Below are 20,417 nucleotides of genomic sequence, written 5' to 3'. Positions count from 1 at the left end.
TTCTCTTCGCGTGATCCTTCTTCGCACGCAGTTGGCACCAACTCCCCACCACTTCGCTTCGCTTCCCTTCCCTCCTCACCTCTCCCGCGCGCGCGAGTTTAACCGCTTAATTATAACCGCCTCTCGGATTAGCGCGGCTATAATACCGCGCGCGATTGGCTGATTAGCCCTAGGCAACGCTCGCTAACACGCCACCACCTCGGCTTCGCTGTTTGCTGTTTGCTGCTGCTGCTTCTAGGGTTAGGGTTTGGGGTGGGGAGGGGTGGATGCGCGTGGGCTGGTGGTGGTGGTGGGGATGACGCCGCAGCGGTCTCCGGCGGCGGCGGCGGCGGGGGGAGGGGGCACGCCGGCGCTGCACTACCTGAGCGGGCCGTACGGGGACACGACGTACACCAAGGTGTTCGTCGGGGGGCTCGCGTGGGAGACGCGGAGCGAGGGGCTGAGGGCGCACTTCGAGGCGTACGGGGAGATCCTCGAGGCCGTCGTCATCACCGACCGCGCCACGGGGAGGTCCAAGGGCTACGGATTCGTGAGTCCTCCCCCAATCCTCCTTCCTGTGTTTCTCTCTTCTTTCTTTCTTTCTTTTTTCCCCTTTTTTTGAAGCTAGATGTTGCGGGGTGTTATTTTTTGTGGCTCGGGGATTGATTTTGGGGTTGAATTGGGAGGTTGTGTGGTGGCTATTGGTGGTGATCGGCCGGGAAGGTTTGTGAATTTTTTGGGAGCTTTGAATTCCCTGGTGGTAATTTGGGGAATTTTATGATTGTGGTGCGGAAATGGGGAAAGCGTTTGAAATTTAGTGGGGAATTGGAGTCCAAAGCCTCGCTGCTAATGAGGTCTAGGGTTTGGATGTTGCTATCGTTTTTAGTTCGTTTGCTACCTTTCCGAGCTTCCAAATTGGAGTTCAATTTCGCGTTTTTTCCAGTGTGAATTTGGAATTGAAGAGGGAATTTGAAGCAATTTCGTTCCGCAAGGGGAAATCGGGTCTTCTGGTTTTAACGTTTAGTCTTAATTTCGCGTGGAGGCTTGTACAGGTGACCTTCCGGGACCCAGACTCGGCGAGAATGGCGTGCATGGACCCGTACCCGGTGATCGACGGGCGCCGCGCAAACTGTAACCTTGCCATCCTAGGCCGTCCTGGGCCAGCCATGCCTTTCGGTAGGTCTTCTAGCTTAGTTTTCAGCTACCCTAATTGCATAACTGTCATATCCATATACTATTGTTTCCTCCAGCTTAAAATTTTGTTGTAATGCATATTTTTTTTAACCATTATCCGTTCCCAACAAACTGGAGTTATCATGATTAGATATTTTGTACCATGCCAGAGTTGTTGCCCATAGCTTTTTCTTGTTACATCTTTTCTTTCATTTGCTAACTAATGGTTTTTTTTCATTAATTATAATTCTAAAAGAAAAAAGGGACTTGTCATTGTACGATTAATAAAAGCAAATGTGTAGAGTCTATTAAGTTATTTATGATATGAAAGCTAGTTGATATAAAAAATGTCATCCAAAGCTGTAGAGTCTAGTACAAAATCAATTTCTGATAGAAGCTTGATTTTTTATGGGAAAAAATGGAGATGATCAAGTGCTACTAGTCCTTTTTCTTTTATAAATTTTAGAGGAAAGGTATTGCAGGATTTGGTTTAAATGAAAATTAGGTAACAGAATCGATAACAGAAAGGGGACAACTCATGACTCATGATTTGGTAGTTGGTACAATCATTATTGCTTTTCGACAAAATTGGTAACTTACAAGCCAGACATCTTTTTCATGGCCTGCAACTTGTAATGACAGATGGATTCTCAGATTTTGCTGGAAAGTTAGTGATCTGGCATAAGATGGAATTCCTGTCTGGAATGTTTCTCTTGCACCTAGACCAACCAGCCAGTAACCAATGAGTTATTGTTCAATCTTGGAACAAATTCAATTTCTACCCAAATTTTTGGTGAAAATTTCTGAAAATGTGAACTTCATACAACACATAATAGTAAATAGGATTAAAAAAAATCAAGTATACAAAATAGCGTATAGCTCCTGGTATCCACTGATTTTTATCCCTAACTAGAAAATCTTTACATCGCAAAAACTCAGATAGAGCAGTATGCATTAGTAGAAAGATCAGTTGCTAAAGAGCTCATGGTTACCCTGGAAAAGGGATGAAGTCCATGCTTTATTCTTAAGTTTCTTTTATATTCTGCCATTGTCAGGACTCTACAACAAAAATATATAGTTGCAAAGCTCTCTTACTGGTTTATGCATGCTTAAACACCTTATGAGGTCCGTGTGTATGTTCAATTATTGTGATAATTTGTTCCCTTCTTTGTAATGTGGTAATAGCACCTTTAAGGCCGGTCATCCCATACAATGGAGGTGTGGCGGTTCCAGGGGGCATGTATGTGCAAAGCCCAACATATCAGCAACCCCCCTACAACTATCCACAGGCATTTGTATATCCTTCTTATGGGTAGGTTAACAGCTCATTCAACACATACTTTGCAATGATCATGCACAGCTAAGGATCTGATCTCCTGTTAGGCTGTGAATATCTGTCACATTGTTAAAGTCATAGCTAGTCTGGAATTGTGCTTTGTGGGATTGTAGTATAGATAACGTCTTTGTGTGTTTCTTTTGTTTTCAAATGAACAACCTGTCTGTTGCAAGTAAATGATCGATTGTTTTTTCAAATGCAGACCATCAACTTATGGGCCAGAATACATGTATCCTCAGGTTGAGAACTCCAGAATCTTTTGTTCCCATTTTTCTTGGTATATTATATAACGTGTTCCTTCTTAGCAATTACTTTTGCTAATTTATTATACTTTTAGTTCTGTAGAATGCATATGGTTCATATGTTGGGCAACAGTATGTTCCAGTATATGGCGGTCCCAGGACAGTAGGCCCAGCAGTTTACCCATATGGGCAGTTTGGCCAACCTGTGCCTGGTGATCAACCGTATTCACCTGGCTATGTACCAGGTCACATTCTGCCGCTATCTAATCAGAATGCTGCAAATGTTGTACGCATGTCAACAGTTCAGCAACAATATCCTCCAGGCAAGAAGTCAATCTTTGATGAATGGATTGAGAATACTTTTGCGCGCACACCCTATATTATTAATATTTCTAACATCTGCCACTTTTGTGGAAACAGGAGCTCCACGCCCTCAGCAACAGCTCTTGATCCCTGCTCGTGCACAATTCACACCAAACAACATTTCGGAACAAACGTCGGGCTGACATAAGGATGCCAACAAGTACAAATTTGAGGTGCATCCACCTTGTTATTATATGTTTTCAGCTCCTGTCAGATATAATATTCTGACACTTTGCCTTTTGTCATTGCAGGTATCCTATAGTCTGCAGCAGGACTAAGAACAGCAGAACTGCTAATTGGGCGGCATGCTTCTTTTCTTGCAAACTGTCATCTTTTGCATTCTAAAGGTTGGTTATCCAAATTCATCTAACCTGACCATGCTTCTGTTTTATTTTTTTCACCTGGAGAATGCTACATCTATATTCTAGATTGAATCATCTGTTTATCGCTTTATTCCACAGGTTCTCCTTATCCATGGTTACCTGATCCATATAAAATGTGAATGTCAAGCTGCTCCGTTGGAAGGGGCAGGAAGGCGTGAGAGTTTCGAAGCCACTCTTGCGCTGCTTCTGTCAAGTGTCTGTGCATTCCCCATCTCCTGCCAGGAATTCTGATAGCTGGTGGCCTGTACATGGACCAAAACTGGATGCCGGAAATGGAGTCCGGAATCCAGCCCTGTGTATAATAGCTCAAGTAGGGTCCAAAATCGTAGAGCTAGTCAATTCTTTCAAACGTTGCTGATGCGTCTGGTTACAGTTGTGTATAGCCCAATTCTCTCATCTTCGTCCTTCTCGTCATCTCCAATGCATGTGATTGTGTTGCATTATGTACAGCATTAGGGCGTTGGATCGCGTCCTCGGCTGGTTGTGTAAATTATTCATCCCAAAACTGTAAAACTGTTTATATCACTTTATATGCAACGTGTAACTAAATAATGGCAGTTCCAATCCTAGAAAATAATCAACTGCTCCTACCTGTTAATGATTCTCTGGCGTTTTGTTTCTGTAGCTTAGCTGATTTGTTGTCAAAGGGTGCAAATCCATTGACGTTGTCATATTCATCTAGCCTTTAAAAGACAGTTGTTGTCTCTAATATGGAGTACTTCACATCACCTATATTGTCTTGTAGATAGTTTGGAGAGCTGTGTCCGAGACAAATATTTTTCCACTCAACACTAGCAAAATTCTATATTCATTGCCTTTAAAAACGCTCCTAGCAATCTGTTTGATCCCAGTTTGCATATGTCAATAGCCAAAACAACATTCTTTTCGCTATATTATGCATTAAACAAAGGAATACGATACAAAACATTGCTCATTTTAGGTACAAGGCTAGTCTAGCTCTACTTTAGTTTCACAACAAAAGCTATTACAAAAAGAAAAACAAAAACAGAATTTCATAGAGCGAATTCATCTAGTAGCTCAGGTGTTTCCACGGCACATGGTTGAAAGTACTATGGAACTAGTAATATACATGATGGATTGTGGCTTTGCGAGCAATGAGCATGCTGTCCTTCAGTTTGACAATAACATATTACCTCCACACATCGGGTAAATCTTATGTCCGCATTATAGGGTTGCGAAATACTCCCTTCGTTTCAAAATGTTTGACACCGTTGATTTTTTAAATACGTGTTTGACTATTCGTCTTATTCAAAAAATTTAAGTAATTATTTATTCTTTTCATATCATTTGATTCATTGTTAAATATACTTTCATGTACACATAATTTTACACATTTCATAAATTTTTTTAAATAAGACGAGCGGTCAAACATGTGCTAAAAAGTCAACGGTGTCAAACATTTTGAAATGGAGGGAGTATTACCTCAACACATCATCGGTCTCAAGAGAGTCCAGCCATAAGGGCCAAATTCTATGTCAGTCTACAATGTTCATTTACTGATAGTCTCGTATTGCCTGAAATGAATGCTGGCAAAATCAATTCTATTCCCTCACGTATCTGGATTGATCATATTAAACTGCAAAATATAAGATAAGCAGGTTGATCTCAGTTGAATTTATAACATACAGCATAATATGCAAGTGCACAGAGCTAATGAATTTTTACCTTGAACTCCAGGATTTCGAAACAGATAAGATAAATCAAGGATGTCGAAAGATAGTCCTGGGCCCCCTTAGTTAACTGGAATAACGTGAACAAAATGGAGTAACAAAATCGTAGACCTAGCAGAACAAATATGTGCTATTATACTGTTAGCATGGGGCCTATTGATGATTGGAAGATTTTGTACAGTGCATGTTGAACTTCTCCAGAGCTATGCTCACAACGGATCAGATCAACTAGCAACGGGAAAAACCAGGGCAGTACTCTCCTAAATGAATCCTCCTCCAGGTTTCCCAGTAACTGCATCACGAGGAGGACCAATGAAGTCCTAGCAGCCAATTCCTCTTTTTTAGCAGCACCCAGTGGCACTATGCAATGTATAGATGCGTTTCTGTGCAAAGCTTCATTGGATGGTTCTCGCTGTGCACACTGTAGATATATCCGCAGTATTTTCTCACAAACACGAAGTATTTGTGATTCAATGTCCATTTCTTCCGACATGGATGGATAGTCACGAAACAGCGCTTGCAGAAGCTTGAGGTAGGTCTGGTATGACTCATTTTCGAAATGGACAATTGCTGGCTCAGATACTTCCATAAGGGAACATGCTTTATGAAACTTCCGCAGCAAGGAAGATTCAGAGCTCACTTCACTTGCATGTGTCGCAATAGCTGATATCATCTCCAAAAGAATATTAATATGATCGGAAGACAGATATTTTCTGTGTTCTTCATATAATTTAATTATTCCCTGCAAAAAAGGGCAAAAGACTGAGAGATACAGTGATGTGGCTGGAAATGTTAGAGCGAAATAGAAGCCACAGAAAATGGCACATCTGGGTCACTTGTCCTGTTGTCCACCTAGGAAAGGACAAGAGATTCCCAATTATCACCTAGAAAAGGAACATGCTTCGTAACCCTACTTTGCCATAAGAACTGGCATAACCGTTAGGTAAAAACCAAACTGTTCCATAGAGGTAGCTAGGCAAGGTCAAGATATGTAGTGATTGATTATTTGATTCTCACACCCTTGCTTTTCGTAATAACATCATTATTCCACTCTGCTCTTTCAAAAGTTACTGCCTTAATTGACGACTAAAATTTTCAGGTCATAGTCACTAGAGCATTGGAGTATTGGACGGCAAGTAAACAGCCTAGGACTAGGTTCCCAATTGTAGAGTTAGGCCCAGAGTCGACGTGAATAAAAAGTGCCATTAATCAAACTTAACATGTTATGGGTGGATTAACAAGATAATTTGTTTAACAGAGAAAAGTACCTGAACAACTAAGAGGAGCAGAGCCATATGATTCTTCAGTTTGACAATAGCATAAGAAGTTGTCTCCATATTAGCTTCCTCTTCTTCATTACCATAATTTTCATGATCTGAGTACTGATCATTTTCTGAATAAGATTCAAATCTATCAGGAATTTCAATATCTTGCATCATTCTCACAATTTTGGAGAATACAAGAAAAGTATGTGCCACCGATTCCTTGAAGCGCAGCAATATGTCTTTCCATTCCTCCTTGGAAAGTTCACCACCAACTCCCTCAATTAAGCGCATCAAAGCAGATACACCTATGCTAGCAGAATGTTTGTAGGGACTTCGGATAAAATATGTGACTATAGATGCAACCCTAGCAAGTTCTGGACGCATCACATCAAAGAAATTAATAAACAAACCCACTAAACATTTCACTGCCAATGTTTGGGTTTCAAGATTTGAAAAGTCATCCTCAGGGATACTCGGTGTTGAGGTCGGATCATTTGATGAAGACCTTTCACTGCTAAATAGAGGATAAATAACAGATTCAAGGATGTTGGTCCAAAAGGACTCTGAGAAGAGTTGTCCATGATCCTTCAAAATGTCAAAAAGTACTCCCACAGCACTTCTCTTGATGGTTGATCTTGAATCACTAGTCAATTTAGCTAAACCTGAAAGGTTAAAAGGAAATATAAAATAATAATCTTACAAATGAACCAGTCCTTACGTTTTTTAATCCAACAAGATTCACACTGCATGATAGTAACTAACACTAAAAGATTGCCACACCTGCAAGGAGAGGAATCCATAAGGAAATAGAATCATCCTTGTTCACAGTGGCATTTCCATCTGACATGACTAAATTCCTGGGTTCATCAGTACACTTTTCCTGACAACCAAATCCTTCATCGGCAAGTTTAACAGCACAGAATCGGAGAAATGCAATAGCATTGAGATTAGCATCACTATTAAATTGGCTGCTTGTAAACGCAATAAGACAGTTAACACAATCAGTGAATGTGGTGTTCTCCGTCTCAGTTATGTATGGAAAGTAATCTCGAACAATTTTTTCCATAGTTTCAAATGCCAATAGGACAATACTTTTTGTATCATCAGCTGCAGCAGAAGTAAATACCTGCACAGTGCAAAAATAATTCAATAAACACCATAATAATGCATATTTTAGTCTTCTTTTCATGAGAGAAACGTTGCTGCAATACATACCATAAAAACACCCTTCCAGCCAGATTTTATGTTGTTGACACGACTTAGAACCATCTGTGAGACACACCGGACAATCAGCTCTCGTACTTCTGGAGCATTACTCTTCTGCATAACAATCACGAAAGGTCTAAGGAATTCATTCTGGAAGTTATAGTTTGCCAGTTCCTCTCTTTCCAGAAACTTCATTGCCAGCTGCCTCAGAGAATCCATCACAAATATTGCAACAGAAAGATTTTCTAGCAGTCCAACAGATACAAAAAATTCTGACAGAACTTTCCAAATTCGAGACCACACCAAACGTATGCGGTTCACGTTGTAATGCCTGCACGAATTTAGTTCAGAATTAGAATAGTTGACAAGTACTGGGTCACAGCTACTATCTGCTAGTGAAAGGTAGGTTTTACAAGTGGATCTAGGAAATTCTTACGCGATTTCTACTATTTTTGTAAGGCAGAAGATACGAGGATCCGTTGGAGACTGCAACTCAGTCATTGAGACCTTGCAAAGAGCTTTCACAAAAGCAACAATGGCATCACTGTTTAATCTTTGGCTGTGGGTAAATATATGATTTAACTCAACAATACCAATCTGGTCCAACAAATTTAAGTTCGATATGAAATTACTGATCTGTTCAGGAGTAACCAATGACGAGGCACTGGTTTTTGCCACTGTGCTGTCGTAAGAACCTCCTCTAACAGCAGCCATTACAGCAGGATTCTGAAGAGCATTGGTTCTCTTTGAAGATAGACCAGAGCTGGACTTATGATTTTTTTGTTCGGACTCAACTAAGGGTACTGTAAGAAACGACGAGTCAGTAGGTACCCCTTCTCCAAGCAGGTGCAAATGCTCAAACCGTGACAAACAAGTCAATACATGTTCCCATGCTTCCTGCAAGTAATTGCCATCTTCGATTGCGATGGATATAATAGCCTGTCGAAATTATAGACTAAGTATATCATTCCACTGTTTCAAAACAGTCAGATATGCCAGACATGGAATGCACATACAGAACATATGAGCTGAAATCGTTCAAACACATCTAATATGCTCCATCTATATGCTTCAAAGATTATAAATTTATATGCTTTTTTTAAAGTAGAAATTGGTTACTTGGAAGTCAGAAGCAACATTTTTATGTAAATTGCACAAAAAAGGGTAATGTTTTTGTGTGGCCTTTTACCTTCATAGCATCGACATTTTTTTGTTTCATGTCTGCAGCAGAATGGAGGGATGTGAATTTGGCTATGGTTGTCAAAAAAGCATCTCTCTGTGTCTGCATGCACATAACAGATGTGATATGCACAGCAAATCTTAATCCCTTTAAACACTGCGCTGCAGAAGCCTTATCATCGCTTTGGTCTAGTGTCACACTGAATGCTGCCATCATAGGAGCCCAACAGGCCTCCATCATGAATCTTAAAATGGTTGCATCAGAAACAGTATAGAACACAGACCTGCATCATGCACAAGCTTAACCTCATCAAATATCAGAGCATATGAGTACTTAACAAAGAAAAATCATGTTGATCTTACTCCGATTTCCTGCATTTTGCTTTAAATTTCTCCTGTATGTGCTTAATGAGCAAGTCATTTGCACCTAATGCTTTGTCTTCTGCCTGTCCCCAGTTGACAAAATTGATGATATTGTCTAAGCCAAGAAGCTTGCTTATGCTATTGGGTTGTTTGATTTGTGTCGTTGAAGAATCAGCACTCATTTTAATTTCCTTATTGACAATTTGGTCATATAATGCACTAAGATAATCTTCAGGTAAGTCCTTCCCATCATCAATTCCTCGGTTATTGCGCATGAAATCAGCCTTAGACATCTGCACAAGAAATCTTGCAATATAAGCGAGCCATTCCCAGATGACAAAATAGGAAGATCACCAAAGACTAACCTTATCTTTCACCATGACACTGTGAGCATCAGTGTTTAGCAAGATAACAGAGTAAGCAAGAATATAGGCAGTATCTGCACTAGTAAAAGCATTTGGATTGCATTTACAGTAGCGTTCAGCAAATTTTTCCATGATCCGGTCAATTTTCTGTGCTTCCCCTGGTAATCTGAAACCTTGCAAGAAAAACCTGATTGCTTCACCGAAGTCCATGCCTTTAAAGTTCAGTGCATCCACATAAGCATGCATGACTTTGAGGGGGAAGTCATCCCTTTCACCCAAATAGTCTCCTACCATTGTTGCATTTAAGCCAGCAGTGTTTTTCAAGAAAAGAGCCACATCTTCCGGCGAATGGCCTATTTTCTTGCTGCGGACAAGAAAATCGATACCTTTGGAAGGCTTCCTGTTAAACAAGGCAATTCCTTTCTGCCAAAAGAAATTGTAGGCCCATCAGTCATCCAAAGTACAAACTATTGAACAGAAGAAAAAAAAACACTTCAGCCTAAAGAAAGAGAGAAACAACGTAAAAATTAGGAAACCTAATTCAAATTGGAAAAAAGTTACACCTGAAGTTCTATTTTATAAGCACGTCGTTGCTCAAGTGAGGAAGAATCAGATATGTCAGAGCTGCTTGTGTCAGGTTGCATGTCATAATCCATTCCACTTCCATCTCCATTGGTAGTATGATTGTCCATTGAGCCTGGAGTTTCTGAACTAATCAGGGAAAATTCACCAATTCTCAGTTGTCGGTCCATCCATGAACACATTGACTTAACAATAACTGCAAGGCACTTGACAGATTCAATTCGAAATGTTTGGTCTTGTGCAACAGTTAATGTTGTTGTTGATCCAGCAGGGACACCTAAAGCAGTCTTTACTAGTCCATTGACAATCCTGTGAAGATCTGATGGAATTAAAATTGCTTTACTAAGAAATCATAGAGTGACATATACTTTTAGTAGAAGTGATGCTAATGGCTCTTATTGATAGGAAAGTTATAAAGAGAGTGACAAATATTTTCAGTAGAAGTAATGCTAATGGTTCTTGTTGACTACAAAACAAAAATAAGGGTGTGTGTCCATCAAGAAGAAAAGTAGAGTACCTTTCAAAAATATTTGGCGCATCAACATCACAATCATAGTTCACAAAAATATCAATGATAACGTGAGGCTCTTTACATATTTTCTCCAAAAAGTTTAGAACTGTCATTTTCTGCAGAAAGCTAGGCTGAAGGACATTTTCAAGAACTCTTAGGATAAGCATAGGAAAAAATAATCCAATTTCCTCTTTCAAGCCAGATCTAAACCTTGACAGCAGACCAACAAAAATGGAGCACAGAAGCTGGAAAACACTCATTGCTGACAAGGCACTGTTCTTCAGCAATGATAAAAATAGGTGCTTCTTAATCGCTTCAAGATACCTGCATCAGTAGGGGAGAAGGTCAGTATTACTGAGCTATACCTTCTGTTGAACCCAATATTCAGTTCAACATTTAGACATGGAATGACCCAAATTCCTCATGCATGAATTAGTTTGGGTGCAATTATTTGATGCATTCCTATATGTATGAATTGAATATTAAACTTTAAACTATTGATGAAAAATGATTTAATACGCAACATGAAGTGGGGACATCAACATATAAACTAAAACCCCACAACTTTAGATTGGTAACCATGACTTCATAAGTGTCAAGGGACATTTGCTCTTCTTTCCTAACAAATGATCAGTGCAGGTCTGCAAGTCACAGGGTGCATGCGCCACTGACTCTACATGGTCTGCCAGCGTTTGGAACATTTATTGAGGATTTGAAGGGATGCCACAAATTGACTAGAAATTGAAAATCTCCAATAGAACCCAGAATCAGTTGCTCAATAATCGGTATATCATTTGGAAGAGCTAGAAGATTCATTATCTAACAGTAATTCCTTACGATTCTGACTAACTATAAACAAAATTGATCTAATATCAGGAATATTCTTTTTAGATTGATCAAGAACTTATCAAAGCATGCATAGCTAAAAGTATATTTCTAAACACATCAGTCTCCACAACAACTGCCTTGTTCATATGCGACATGCATCTTCACCTGGCCAACCTATCATGCAGAAACAACACGGGCAGATGTCATCTGGCTAGAGAAATGGTAAATACTACTCTCCCATACCCCAAATCGTAAACCTTACCCCCCCCCCCCCCCCCCCAAAAAAAAAAAAAAAATTCCACTATTGTTAGCTGAAGTTTTTCTACATTTGGCAAATCCACCTTAATTATCGTCTTTTAGCACATATCAAGACTCATGGCAAAATTAATGAACAAAATAGGCAATGCTGAATTCTAATGGATATAATTAGCACAAGCATGTATCAATCCAAAACATACATACATTTCATTTGATTTCCAGAATGGCCCTGCATTGTCAACGACTGTTCTAAGCAGCTCAAGTGACAAAACCTTCCCCCGCAGCAGCACCGGATCATCGGGGTTATCCGGCGTGGCAAACTTCATCGACAGCTTGCAAAGGTTTTTGAACAATGCCAGCCCATCCTCCCTGATCCTGCTCATCCCCACATCATCTCCATTTTCATCTGCCTCAGCTGGCAAATCCGATGGGGGAACCTCCTCTGGCACATCGCTCCCCTCCATTGCCTCGTTTATGAACGCCTGTGCCGCCTGCACTACGCTGGAGTCATTCAGGCTGCGATCGGAGAGGTCCATCATGTCGGCGGCGGAGACGGTGCGCACGCGCACGTCCATGGCATCCGCCTCGACGCGCGCGAACACGATGGCGAGCACCTGCGCGAGCGCCAGCTTCGCGCAGAGCTGGTTCCCGCCGCTCGCGCTGCCGAGGTAGAGGTTGTAGCACGCCCTCACGACGTGGCCCAGGCAGTCCCCGGAGACGGAGACCGAGGGGCACCGCGCGAAGGCGACCAGCACGCGGAGCGCGGCGAGCTCGAGGCCCTCGTCCCCGAGCCCCCCGCAGGAGACCACGGCCGCGAAGAGCTTGGATACCGGCGAGGCGGCGTCGTCGGCGTCAGCAGCGCCAGCGGCAGCGACGGCTACGACCTCGCCGTGGAGGAGGCGGAGGGAGAGGAGGGTGGAGACGCACTCCAGCGCGGGCTCGGCGACCTTGGGGGAGGCCGGGTCGAGCGCGATCAGGAGAGCGCGGATTGCCGCGTCGGCGGCGGCCGCGGCGACCCCCTGGATAGGGGAAGCGGAGGCGGAGGCGGCCTCGTCGACATCCGGGGAGGCGGAGAGGAGGTCGAGGGCGGACTTGGAGGCGGCGACGAGCGCGGAGTGCTTGCGCCAGGAGGAGTGCTTGATGACCTTGTCGAGGGCGCGGGCGAGCACGCGGGCGGCGGCGTCGGCCTCGCCCGCAGCCGGCGACGACATTGCGGTGGATGGGAAGCTAGGCGGCGGAGGTCATCGGCGGTGGAGGTGGGGGGAGATCTGGAGGAGCTCGCGCTGATGGGGGGTTGTGGTTGGAAGGGGAGCGTGGAGGTGGAGGTGGCAGGGGAGGGGGGGAGGGAGAGGGAGGTTTGGTTGGAACAGATCAACGGAGTAAACTACAAGTCTTGACACTTGCCGTCTTCTTCTAGAAAGTCCCCACCACCACGGCGGGTGAGCTGAGAACCAGCAGCAGCCAGCAGCCCAACTTCTGATTCTCCTTCAGATCATAAGTAGATACTGTACCTTTTGCTTAATAATAGCATGACGAACTTAATGGGCTCGTTTAGGGCCTGTTCACTTTGATTAAAAAAAATTATCAAATTTTGGATTGATTTCTTATATGGTTATTAAAATTTGATAGCAAACTAAATGTAGCTATTTTTTTTTGACAACTTTATCAAAATTTGGTAAGGTTGAAAATGGCATCACAATGAATTGGCCCTTAGTTTCAAAAAAAAAACTTTTCACTCATCACATCGAATGTTTGGATATATGTATGGAGTATTAAAGCCTTATTTAGTTTCTAAAACAAAAACTTTTCACCCATCATATCGAATATTTTAGAACATACATGGAGTATTAATTTTGGACAAAATAAAAAAAACCAATTACACAGTTTGCACGTAAATTGCGAGATGAATCTTTTAAGTCTAATTGCGCCATGATTTGATAATGTGGTGCTACAGTAAGCATTTGCTAATGATGGATTAATGAGGCTTAATAAATTTGTCTCGCAGTTTCCTGACAGAATCTGTAATTTGCTTTGTTATTAGACTACATTTAATACTTTAAATGTGTGCCCGTATATCTAATGTGACAACTAAATCTAAAATTTTTCCCCAACTAAACAAGTCCTAAATGTGAAAAAAACAAACCAATTACACAGTTTTGACGGAAATTGCAAGACGAATCTTTTGAGCCTAATTGCACCATGATTTAACAATGTGGTGCTACAGTAAATATTTGCTAATGACGGATTAATTAGGCTTAATAAATTTGTCTCGCGGTTTTCTGGTGGAATCTTATTAGACTACGTTTAATACTTTAAATGTGTGTCCGTATATCCGATGTGACAACCAAACCCAAATTTTTTTCCCAACTAAACAAGCCCTATGCGTATAGAAATTAGTTTGTCTTTATTACTTGTGTAAAAACCACAAATATTATGGAATGGCCTAATATCAAATAAATAGAATGGGGTGAGACTTCGAACCCAAACCAATTAGTCCACCACTGTCCACCATCTTATGAAGCTAGCTGAAAAACCCCTAAACGTTTCTCATTACTTGTGTAGCTTAGCCCGTCTTCTCAGTTAGGCCCTGTTTAGTTTAAAAGTTTTTTTTCAAACTTCCAACTTTCCATCACATCAAACCTTTCATACACACACAACTTTTCTATCACATCATATCGATTTCAACAAAATTTCCAAACTTCAGTGTGAACTAAACACAGCCTAACTACTTGTGTAGCTTAGCCCATTTTCCCAGATTTTTGCTAAGATCTTTGCTACAGATTATTTGCTTCACGTTTTTAAAAAGATGATTTTTTTAGAAGCTTTCTTCTGCTGCATTAGACTGTCTATCCTTAGCTATTTGTGAATTTTATTTTTCTAATTTATCATACTAATCATGTGTAAACAACCCGTATCAATAATCTAAGGAAAGACAGTAGCTGTTTCGAACAGGACCTTAACCTTGAACAGTTGAACTGTCAACACCATGGCCAACTTTGTTTGTGTTGCGTAATCACAGTTCGGGTTAGTAGTAGCTACGAGAAAGTGTTTATCTTACTCAATGGTGATTTTGGGTGGTCATACAATTAAGCTTTCGACAGAACTATAATGAACTGAAGCAAATGGGAAAATTTCCCTGAAAATCATACCGGACAGGAAGTTGCGTTTACTGTCGAAAATTTATGGTAGATTATATGTTCACGATTAATGATTAATGGAAAGCAAAGATCAACTATGTTTGCACTTGTTTGTTTATTTGTTTCATTTACTCACATCAAGGCAAATACTGCTGAGGAACAATATATCTGTTTTTTACTGCCATACACTTCCAGAGAGCCTGGCAAGTAGGAGTGTAGGAGCAACCGTAAATCTTCCGACAAGATGAGAAGCCAGCAAACAACTCAACAAAACCAGATTTCAAAACTACCTGGATAATGCATTATGCATAGGAGGATATTATAAAAACAAGGGGGGAATGAACCAAAAAATGAAAAAGATAGTCCATGGATAAGCGGCAGCACGACAGGCGATAGACAAGCCAATTTGATTTGCTAGCTACAATACAGACTGGAAACAACTTTGCAAGGAAGCGGCAGCCTAGCAAGCAGCTGCTGCTAAACGGAACGGTCCGGTATCTAGCTTGATCCTCGCCCTCGAGCCCTTGCAACGCCTCCCATGGAGTAGTAATGTTTCTTCTAGCTGTTGTTCACTGCTTGTCTTCTTTCCGGTTACCGTCGCGAGATCTCTTCCGGCGCTGCTTCGAGCCACCGGGTTTCGGTTGGGTAGACCGGGCACCAGGAGTAGGCACACGATGCTCACGAGCCAAAGCAGGGAAACCAGCGGCAGGGTTTCTGCAAACAGGAAAAGGTTACCTTTAGCATCAGGTTTATGACACAAATATACTGTAGGAGCATCAGGATTATGACTCAAGCATACTGTAGGATAGCAAAGAAACCATGTTCCAGTTAATGTCAACTTCAGTCGGTGATTGATTAGGTCCAAAGTTGGAAAACAAAAGGCTAAGCAAGTGTTATTGTATAAACAATGCAGATTTGTGCATAAACCACGCATACTTGTACACAGAAAATGTAGTCAACAATTGGCTATAACTACAATAGCTAGCTGTTTGATTTCATGGGAATTCAACAAAAATTAGCTTAGGCGGATCATCCATGAGACCACACCGAATATATTGATGCCAAGCACAAGTTTGTCAGCATACTGAGCAATTCAAAATGATCGGCAAGAAAAGATTTGTTCATCCATGTCGAAATAGAAGTATGAAACAGAAAATGTTGTCGATATGTCTTACCCGTGAGTACGGCAGACTCCTGCATGGCTGTGGCGGCACCGACAGGCCTATCCTTCAACAAGCTCTGGCGCAGCGCCATGTTCTCAGCTGCGCAGCACTGAAGCGCGTAGCTGAGGCGACGACATTCGGCCTCTAGATACTTGCTCTTAGTCTCTAGGTCCTTAACATACATCTTCTTCCTCTCCCTCGATTTCATGGCAGAATCCCTATTTCTCATCTGCCTGATAAATTCATAACACATACTATTAGATTATTGTCTAACTAGAACATCTTTGATTACGGAAACATCTTATAGTTGAAAAGACCATACACTCTTATAATTGAAAGCCTAGCAATTTCTTACAATTTCACAAACGATTAGCACTAAAAAGACCATGCATCTTATTACGACAAATTAGATCATATACTCATGTATGTACATATATAATGTTTTAATTAATAAAAAAAATGTACTATGGGTGTAGTGCGGTTCTGGACTTCTGGCACTCACTGAATAAGATCAATTGTGTTGAACTAAAACCTGACCATTATTCCTAGCTACCTATGTAAATTCACAAATCTTTGTACACACGAAATCCCCCTGATTTTTAGAAATCCCAAGTTTTTAGGCAATTCATACATACCTCCTCTTCTTCTTGCTCATGGGATCATCGCCATCCACCTCCGCCTCCACATCCTCCTTCTCCGCGTCCGGGGTAGCCACCTCATTCTCCTTCCCGGAATCCCCATCCGTGCTTCCCCCCGCCTCACTCCCCTTCCCCTCTTCTTCCTCCTCCTCCTCCCCGCCGTCGACTAGCAGCGCGTCGAAGAAATCCTCCGCGCCGACCCCCTCCTCCGCCGCGGGGCCCTCCTCCATCAGGAACCTCTCGATCTCCGACAGCGCCGCCTCCCGGGCAGGGCTGGGCCGCCGGGAGCTCACCGACTCCGGCGACCCCGCCTCCGCATCGTGCGGCGGTGACGGGGCGAAGAGGCCCGAGACGCCGGAGCCGGCGGCGGCGGCGGCGGAGGAGAAGGAGGCGAGGAGCGCGTCGAGGTCGAGGTCGGCGAAGAACTCTACATCCATGGAGATCGCGATGGAGATATTTTTGTCTCTCGCGGTGGGTTGCCGCTCGTGGGTGTGTTTAAATATGGCGGACTCGTCGGAGATGCTCGGATTTTGCTTCGGGAGGAAGGAGGAGGGGAAAGTTTCGGCGAAGGGAGGTCGTGGGGCCCACGCGGGGTGGTGCCGTGGCATGGCCAATGGGAGGGCTTGAATGTGCCATGTCATCTCGCGTGGTTTCGTTTGGTTTATGTGGGCCTTTTGGGCCAGAGAGACCCATGTAAGTCCAGATATTTCAGGCCGGGCTTAGGAATTGGGCCGAGAAAAAGCCTTGTACGGACTAAACGGGCCTGGCCTAATTAATATTGTCCTGAAAGACTTCTAAGAACAAGTTCATTTTAGGTCTTATTTTCGCTGGTCATCAAACATCAAAACATTACCCATTTTCATTTATATCCCCCCCCCCACCTTATAGTCCTACACCTTTCTTAGGACTATCAAGCCTTCCCGAATTAGGGCTAAATAAAGCGAGCACTCGGCAACTTCAATCTCACCTCTACCCCGCACTGAGGTCAAAACCATCTCTCGATCGGGGCTATACTACTGAGTCGACCAATTCCTCGCCGCCCTTCTCTGTCTTTACCCGCCGGGAGAAGATTCTAGTAAAGAGATGGCCCTTCTCGTCTGATCTGCATCAACAGGAATGCGGGAAAAGCTTCTTCTAGCCCCAGAGGCTACCTTTGCAAGGGCGCAAATTCACTTGGAACAATGCTGTGTCAGCTGCTAAGTTAGACAAATTCCTTTTTACAATAGACTGGGGATTAAATGTTGTATACCCATGCTGTGGTGACTGCCCTTCCTAGATATGGTTCAGACCATGTTCCTTTGTTGCTGGAGTGTGAGACTGAACTGTTCAAAGGGTTTTCAAGTTTGAAAGATCATGGTTTCAACAAGATTATTCAGAGGATGGAGTTTTAGTGGCATTCATCAAATATTTTTGGCAAGTAAAGTAGGTATCAATCTGCTTGAAAGCCTGCAGAGTCCAATTTTGAGTATTTTCAGTTAGAATCTAGAGTCAGCCTATTCAGTTCTTAGCCCTTAAGGGTAAGGCAGGGGGTAATATGGCTTCTTTTTAGAGAAGGGTAAAAATCTCTGGTTCTTTTCTTTATGGTACAGAAGGAGGTGAGATTAGGTTCCCTTTTCTTCATTTTTGCATTTCTTATTCTGCTATTCCGAATATTTTTTTTTCTTTCTTATCTTATCTTACTTTCCTAGTTGTTCCAAGTAATGCGCGTGGTACCGACCATAGACCCTGTTCAATAAGTGGAACACATTAACCGTCCGCTCTCCGGTTGGGCAGTAAGGGTCGGAGAAGGGCAATCACTCGTTCTTAAAACCAGCATTCTTATAGCGAGAGAACAAAATCTGGATAAATACCGATTCCTATTACTGGTAAAAAGATACAGATTAAAAGAAAGAGTTCTCGCGGGCCGGAATCCTCAAAATTTTCGTTTGGAACATGAAATAGCTTGTATCCATAGAACATCTGTTGGTCATTCGGGAAGTCCCCCCGAGGACGACTCCCATACAATTCTTGCGAGAGCTGGAGAAGCGTCTACGGGTAAAGCACCGTATCCATATAACTGCCTGCCACCTACGCTCCGCTGAAACTACCTGTTCTCGCATTTCCGAAAGGAAAGGCAGGACAGCTAAAAATAATTCGCTGTCAGCCGCAGTATAGATACTTCGAGTTTTGGTAACTCTGGAAGTAGCGCTACAGATTGAAGTTTTTCTGCCCCCGATTATAAGTTCTCGTCGACCACGGCCTATAGGAACCAGGCTATCCACTGAAACAATTTTTAACAGGCATCCCTTGGAAAAACCTTTGAGTTCAAAACTTTGGTGACGGCAAGTTTAACAAAATTTTGACAGCGAGTTTAAGAATGTTTTGAACCGCAGTACCAGATATAATACATCCCTGGTCTTGCAAAACCATCTCAAATGGAGTCCCAAGGTCATAGAAAGGTAACGGTTGTGGTACAAAAAGGTAATAGAAACTTTGGATAGTATTTAAGAGCATCAGAAACTCTCGATGTGTAAATCAAAACCCGGGAACTTTTGAAGGCATGGAGCCAATGTTGCCAATTATATACTTGTTGACAGAAAACACGAGGCCTGGGAGATCTGCTTAACTCCAGTGCAGATCCAAAGCTCGCCTTCGGATGTGCTAGCGTGCCAGTTGATTTGATCCTATAATCAACAAGAAATAGAAGCAAAGAAAGCGTAGTTAAATCTATAAATGATAGCCGATCGGCTAAATGCTGATGACATATCATTTATGTTTGAGCCGATGTCATATGTGTATCGATCGGTAATCTTGAATAAGTAAGAAAGAACTAAATCTACTCGATCGGCTGTAGATGTTAACGATATGAACTCCTTATATCGATATATACTTAAATCAAGTGATTAGGATAGATCGGTTGCCATGCCGAGATAGTATAAATCACTTAGACCGAAATATATATTAATAACAGGACTATATATGTTTACAGCATAGCCGATCAGATAGATATAGCATGTATCGGCTAATACTCCGATACTACTTTATATCAGGATATTAAAACAGGTATAGAATATCAAGCAAAAGCCTAATATATTCAAATACAGTAATATCTTGGCATAAAGGGCAGATTTAACATGTCAATATAGCATATAGAGCAAATATAATTAAATCAGATAAGATCGGCTGAAACTCCGATGCTACCCTAATTGGCAACCAGAAAGCAGGCTAGAGATTGATATTCTAAGCACGACTTAGTAGATCAAACTCAACTGATGCAGCATTAAGTATGAAAAGAAGATCAATATCTAGACAATCAAGCCGCTAGAAGTTTCATAGAGTGGTAGATATCTTATATAATCTAGGTCAACGTCGAAATCTAACCTAATCGACTGCCCTCTTCGACGGACGTTAGCCGATTGTAGATTAGATAGCGGTGTTGCCAGAGATTATATAAAATATATGATAACTCGACGAATTACATAAACAAGATTAGAGTGTCATAAAGATGGAAGCACTAATCCCGAGAATGCAAGCCGTCATAACAAGTTTTACCTCTTGTTGAAGATCGAAATTGATGCAGCTCAACCCGAAAGCAAGAACTCGTCGAAATAAAACTAAAGCAAAAAGGTGGCGATGCGCCGAAATTATATTGAACGTGTGTGTTAAAAGTTACATAGGGCTCGGGTCTATTTATACCCGAGAATTACAAGATATGTCCATAACGGACACGACTACTGTCTCTAACAAACTCTAAGATACTATAAGTCTTTGCGGCA

The 20,417-nt window shown here is 42.0% G+C and overlaps 3 protein-coding genes across 3 annotated transcripts; 1 reads left to right on the top strand and 2 right to left on the bottom strand.

Moving 5' to 3' along the window:
* Nucleotides 1-10: 10 nt before the first annotated feature.
* Nucleotides 11-4,074, top strand: LOC127775668 (uncharacterized). Its single transcript, XM_052301948.1, has 8 exons — nucleotides 11-529; nucleotides 1,032-1,155; nucleotides 2,338-2,464; nucleotides 2,691-2,727; nucleotides 2,834-3,053; nucleotides 3,151-3,266; nucleotides 3,345-3,440; nucleotides 3,555-4,074. The coding sequence occupies exons 1-6, from the start codon at nucleotides 296-298 to the stop codon at nucleotides 3,234-3,236; spliced, it is 828 nt and encodes a 275-aa protein (XP_052157908.1). The 5' UTR covers nucleotides 11-295; the 3' UTR covers nucleotides 3,237-3,266; nucleotides 3,345-3,440; nucleotides 3,555-4,074.
* Nucleotides 4,075-4,341: 267 nt separating this feature from the next.
* Nucleotides 4,342-13,063, bottom strand: LOC127775667 (brefeldin A-inhibited guanine nucleotide-exchange protein 1-like). The gene is made up of 12 exons (XM_052301947.1): nucleotides 11,929-13,063; nucleotides 10,645-10,962; nucleotides 10,109-10,436; nucleotides 9,546-9,968; nucleotides 9,181-9,473; nucleotides 8,828-9,101; nucleotides 8,075-8,577; nucleotides 7,648-7,969; nucleotides 7,213-7,558; nucleotides 6,436-7,094; nucleotides 5,163-5,909; nucleotides 4,342-5,073 (listed from the first exon to the last, which is right to left on the bottom strand). Exons 1-11 carry the CDS (start codon nucleotides 12,933-12,935, stop codon nucleotides 5,301-5,303), a joined length of 5,082 nt encoding a protein of 1,693 aa, XP_052157907.1. The 5' UTR covers nucleotides 12,936-13,063; the 3' UTR covers nucleotides 4,342-5,073; nucleotides 5,163-5,300.
* A 2,085-nt stretch (nucleotides 13,064-15,148) lies between these two features.
* Nucleotides 15,149-17,196, bottom strand: LOC127775660 (bZIP transcription factor 50). The gene is made up of 3 exons (XM_052301935.1): nucleotides 16,660-17,196; nucleotides 16,037-16,257; nucleotides 15,149-15,575 (listed from the first exon to the last, which is right to left on the bottom strand). Exons 1-3 carry the CDS (start codon nucleotides 17,097-17,099, stop codon nucleotides 15,322-15,324), a joined length of 915 nt encoding a protein of 304 aa, XP_052157895.1. The 5' UTR covers nucleotides 17,100-17,196; the 3' UTR covers nucleotides 15,149-15,321.
* Nucleotides 17,197-20,417: the final 3,221 nt, after the last annotated feature.

This window comes from Oryza glaberrima, chromosome 6 (genome assembly GCF_000147395.1).
Source record: "Oryza glaberrima chromosome 6, OglaRS2, whole genome shotgun sequence".
In the NCBI taxonomy this organism is placed as follows: domain Eukaryota; kingdom Viridiplantae; phylum Streptophyta; class Magnoliopsida; order Poales; family Poaceae; genus Oryza; species Oryza glaberrima.
Note: the sequence above shows the minus strand (reverse complement) of the source record. Positions and strands in the feature narration are given on the sequence as shown.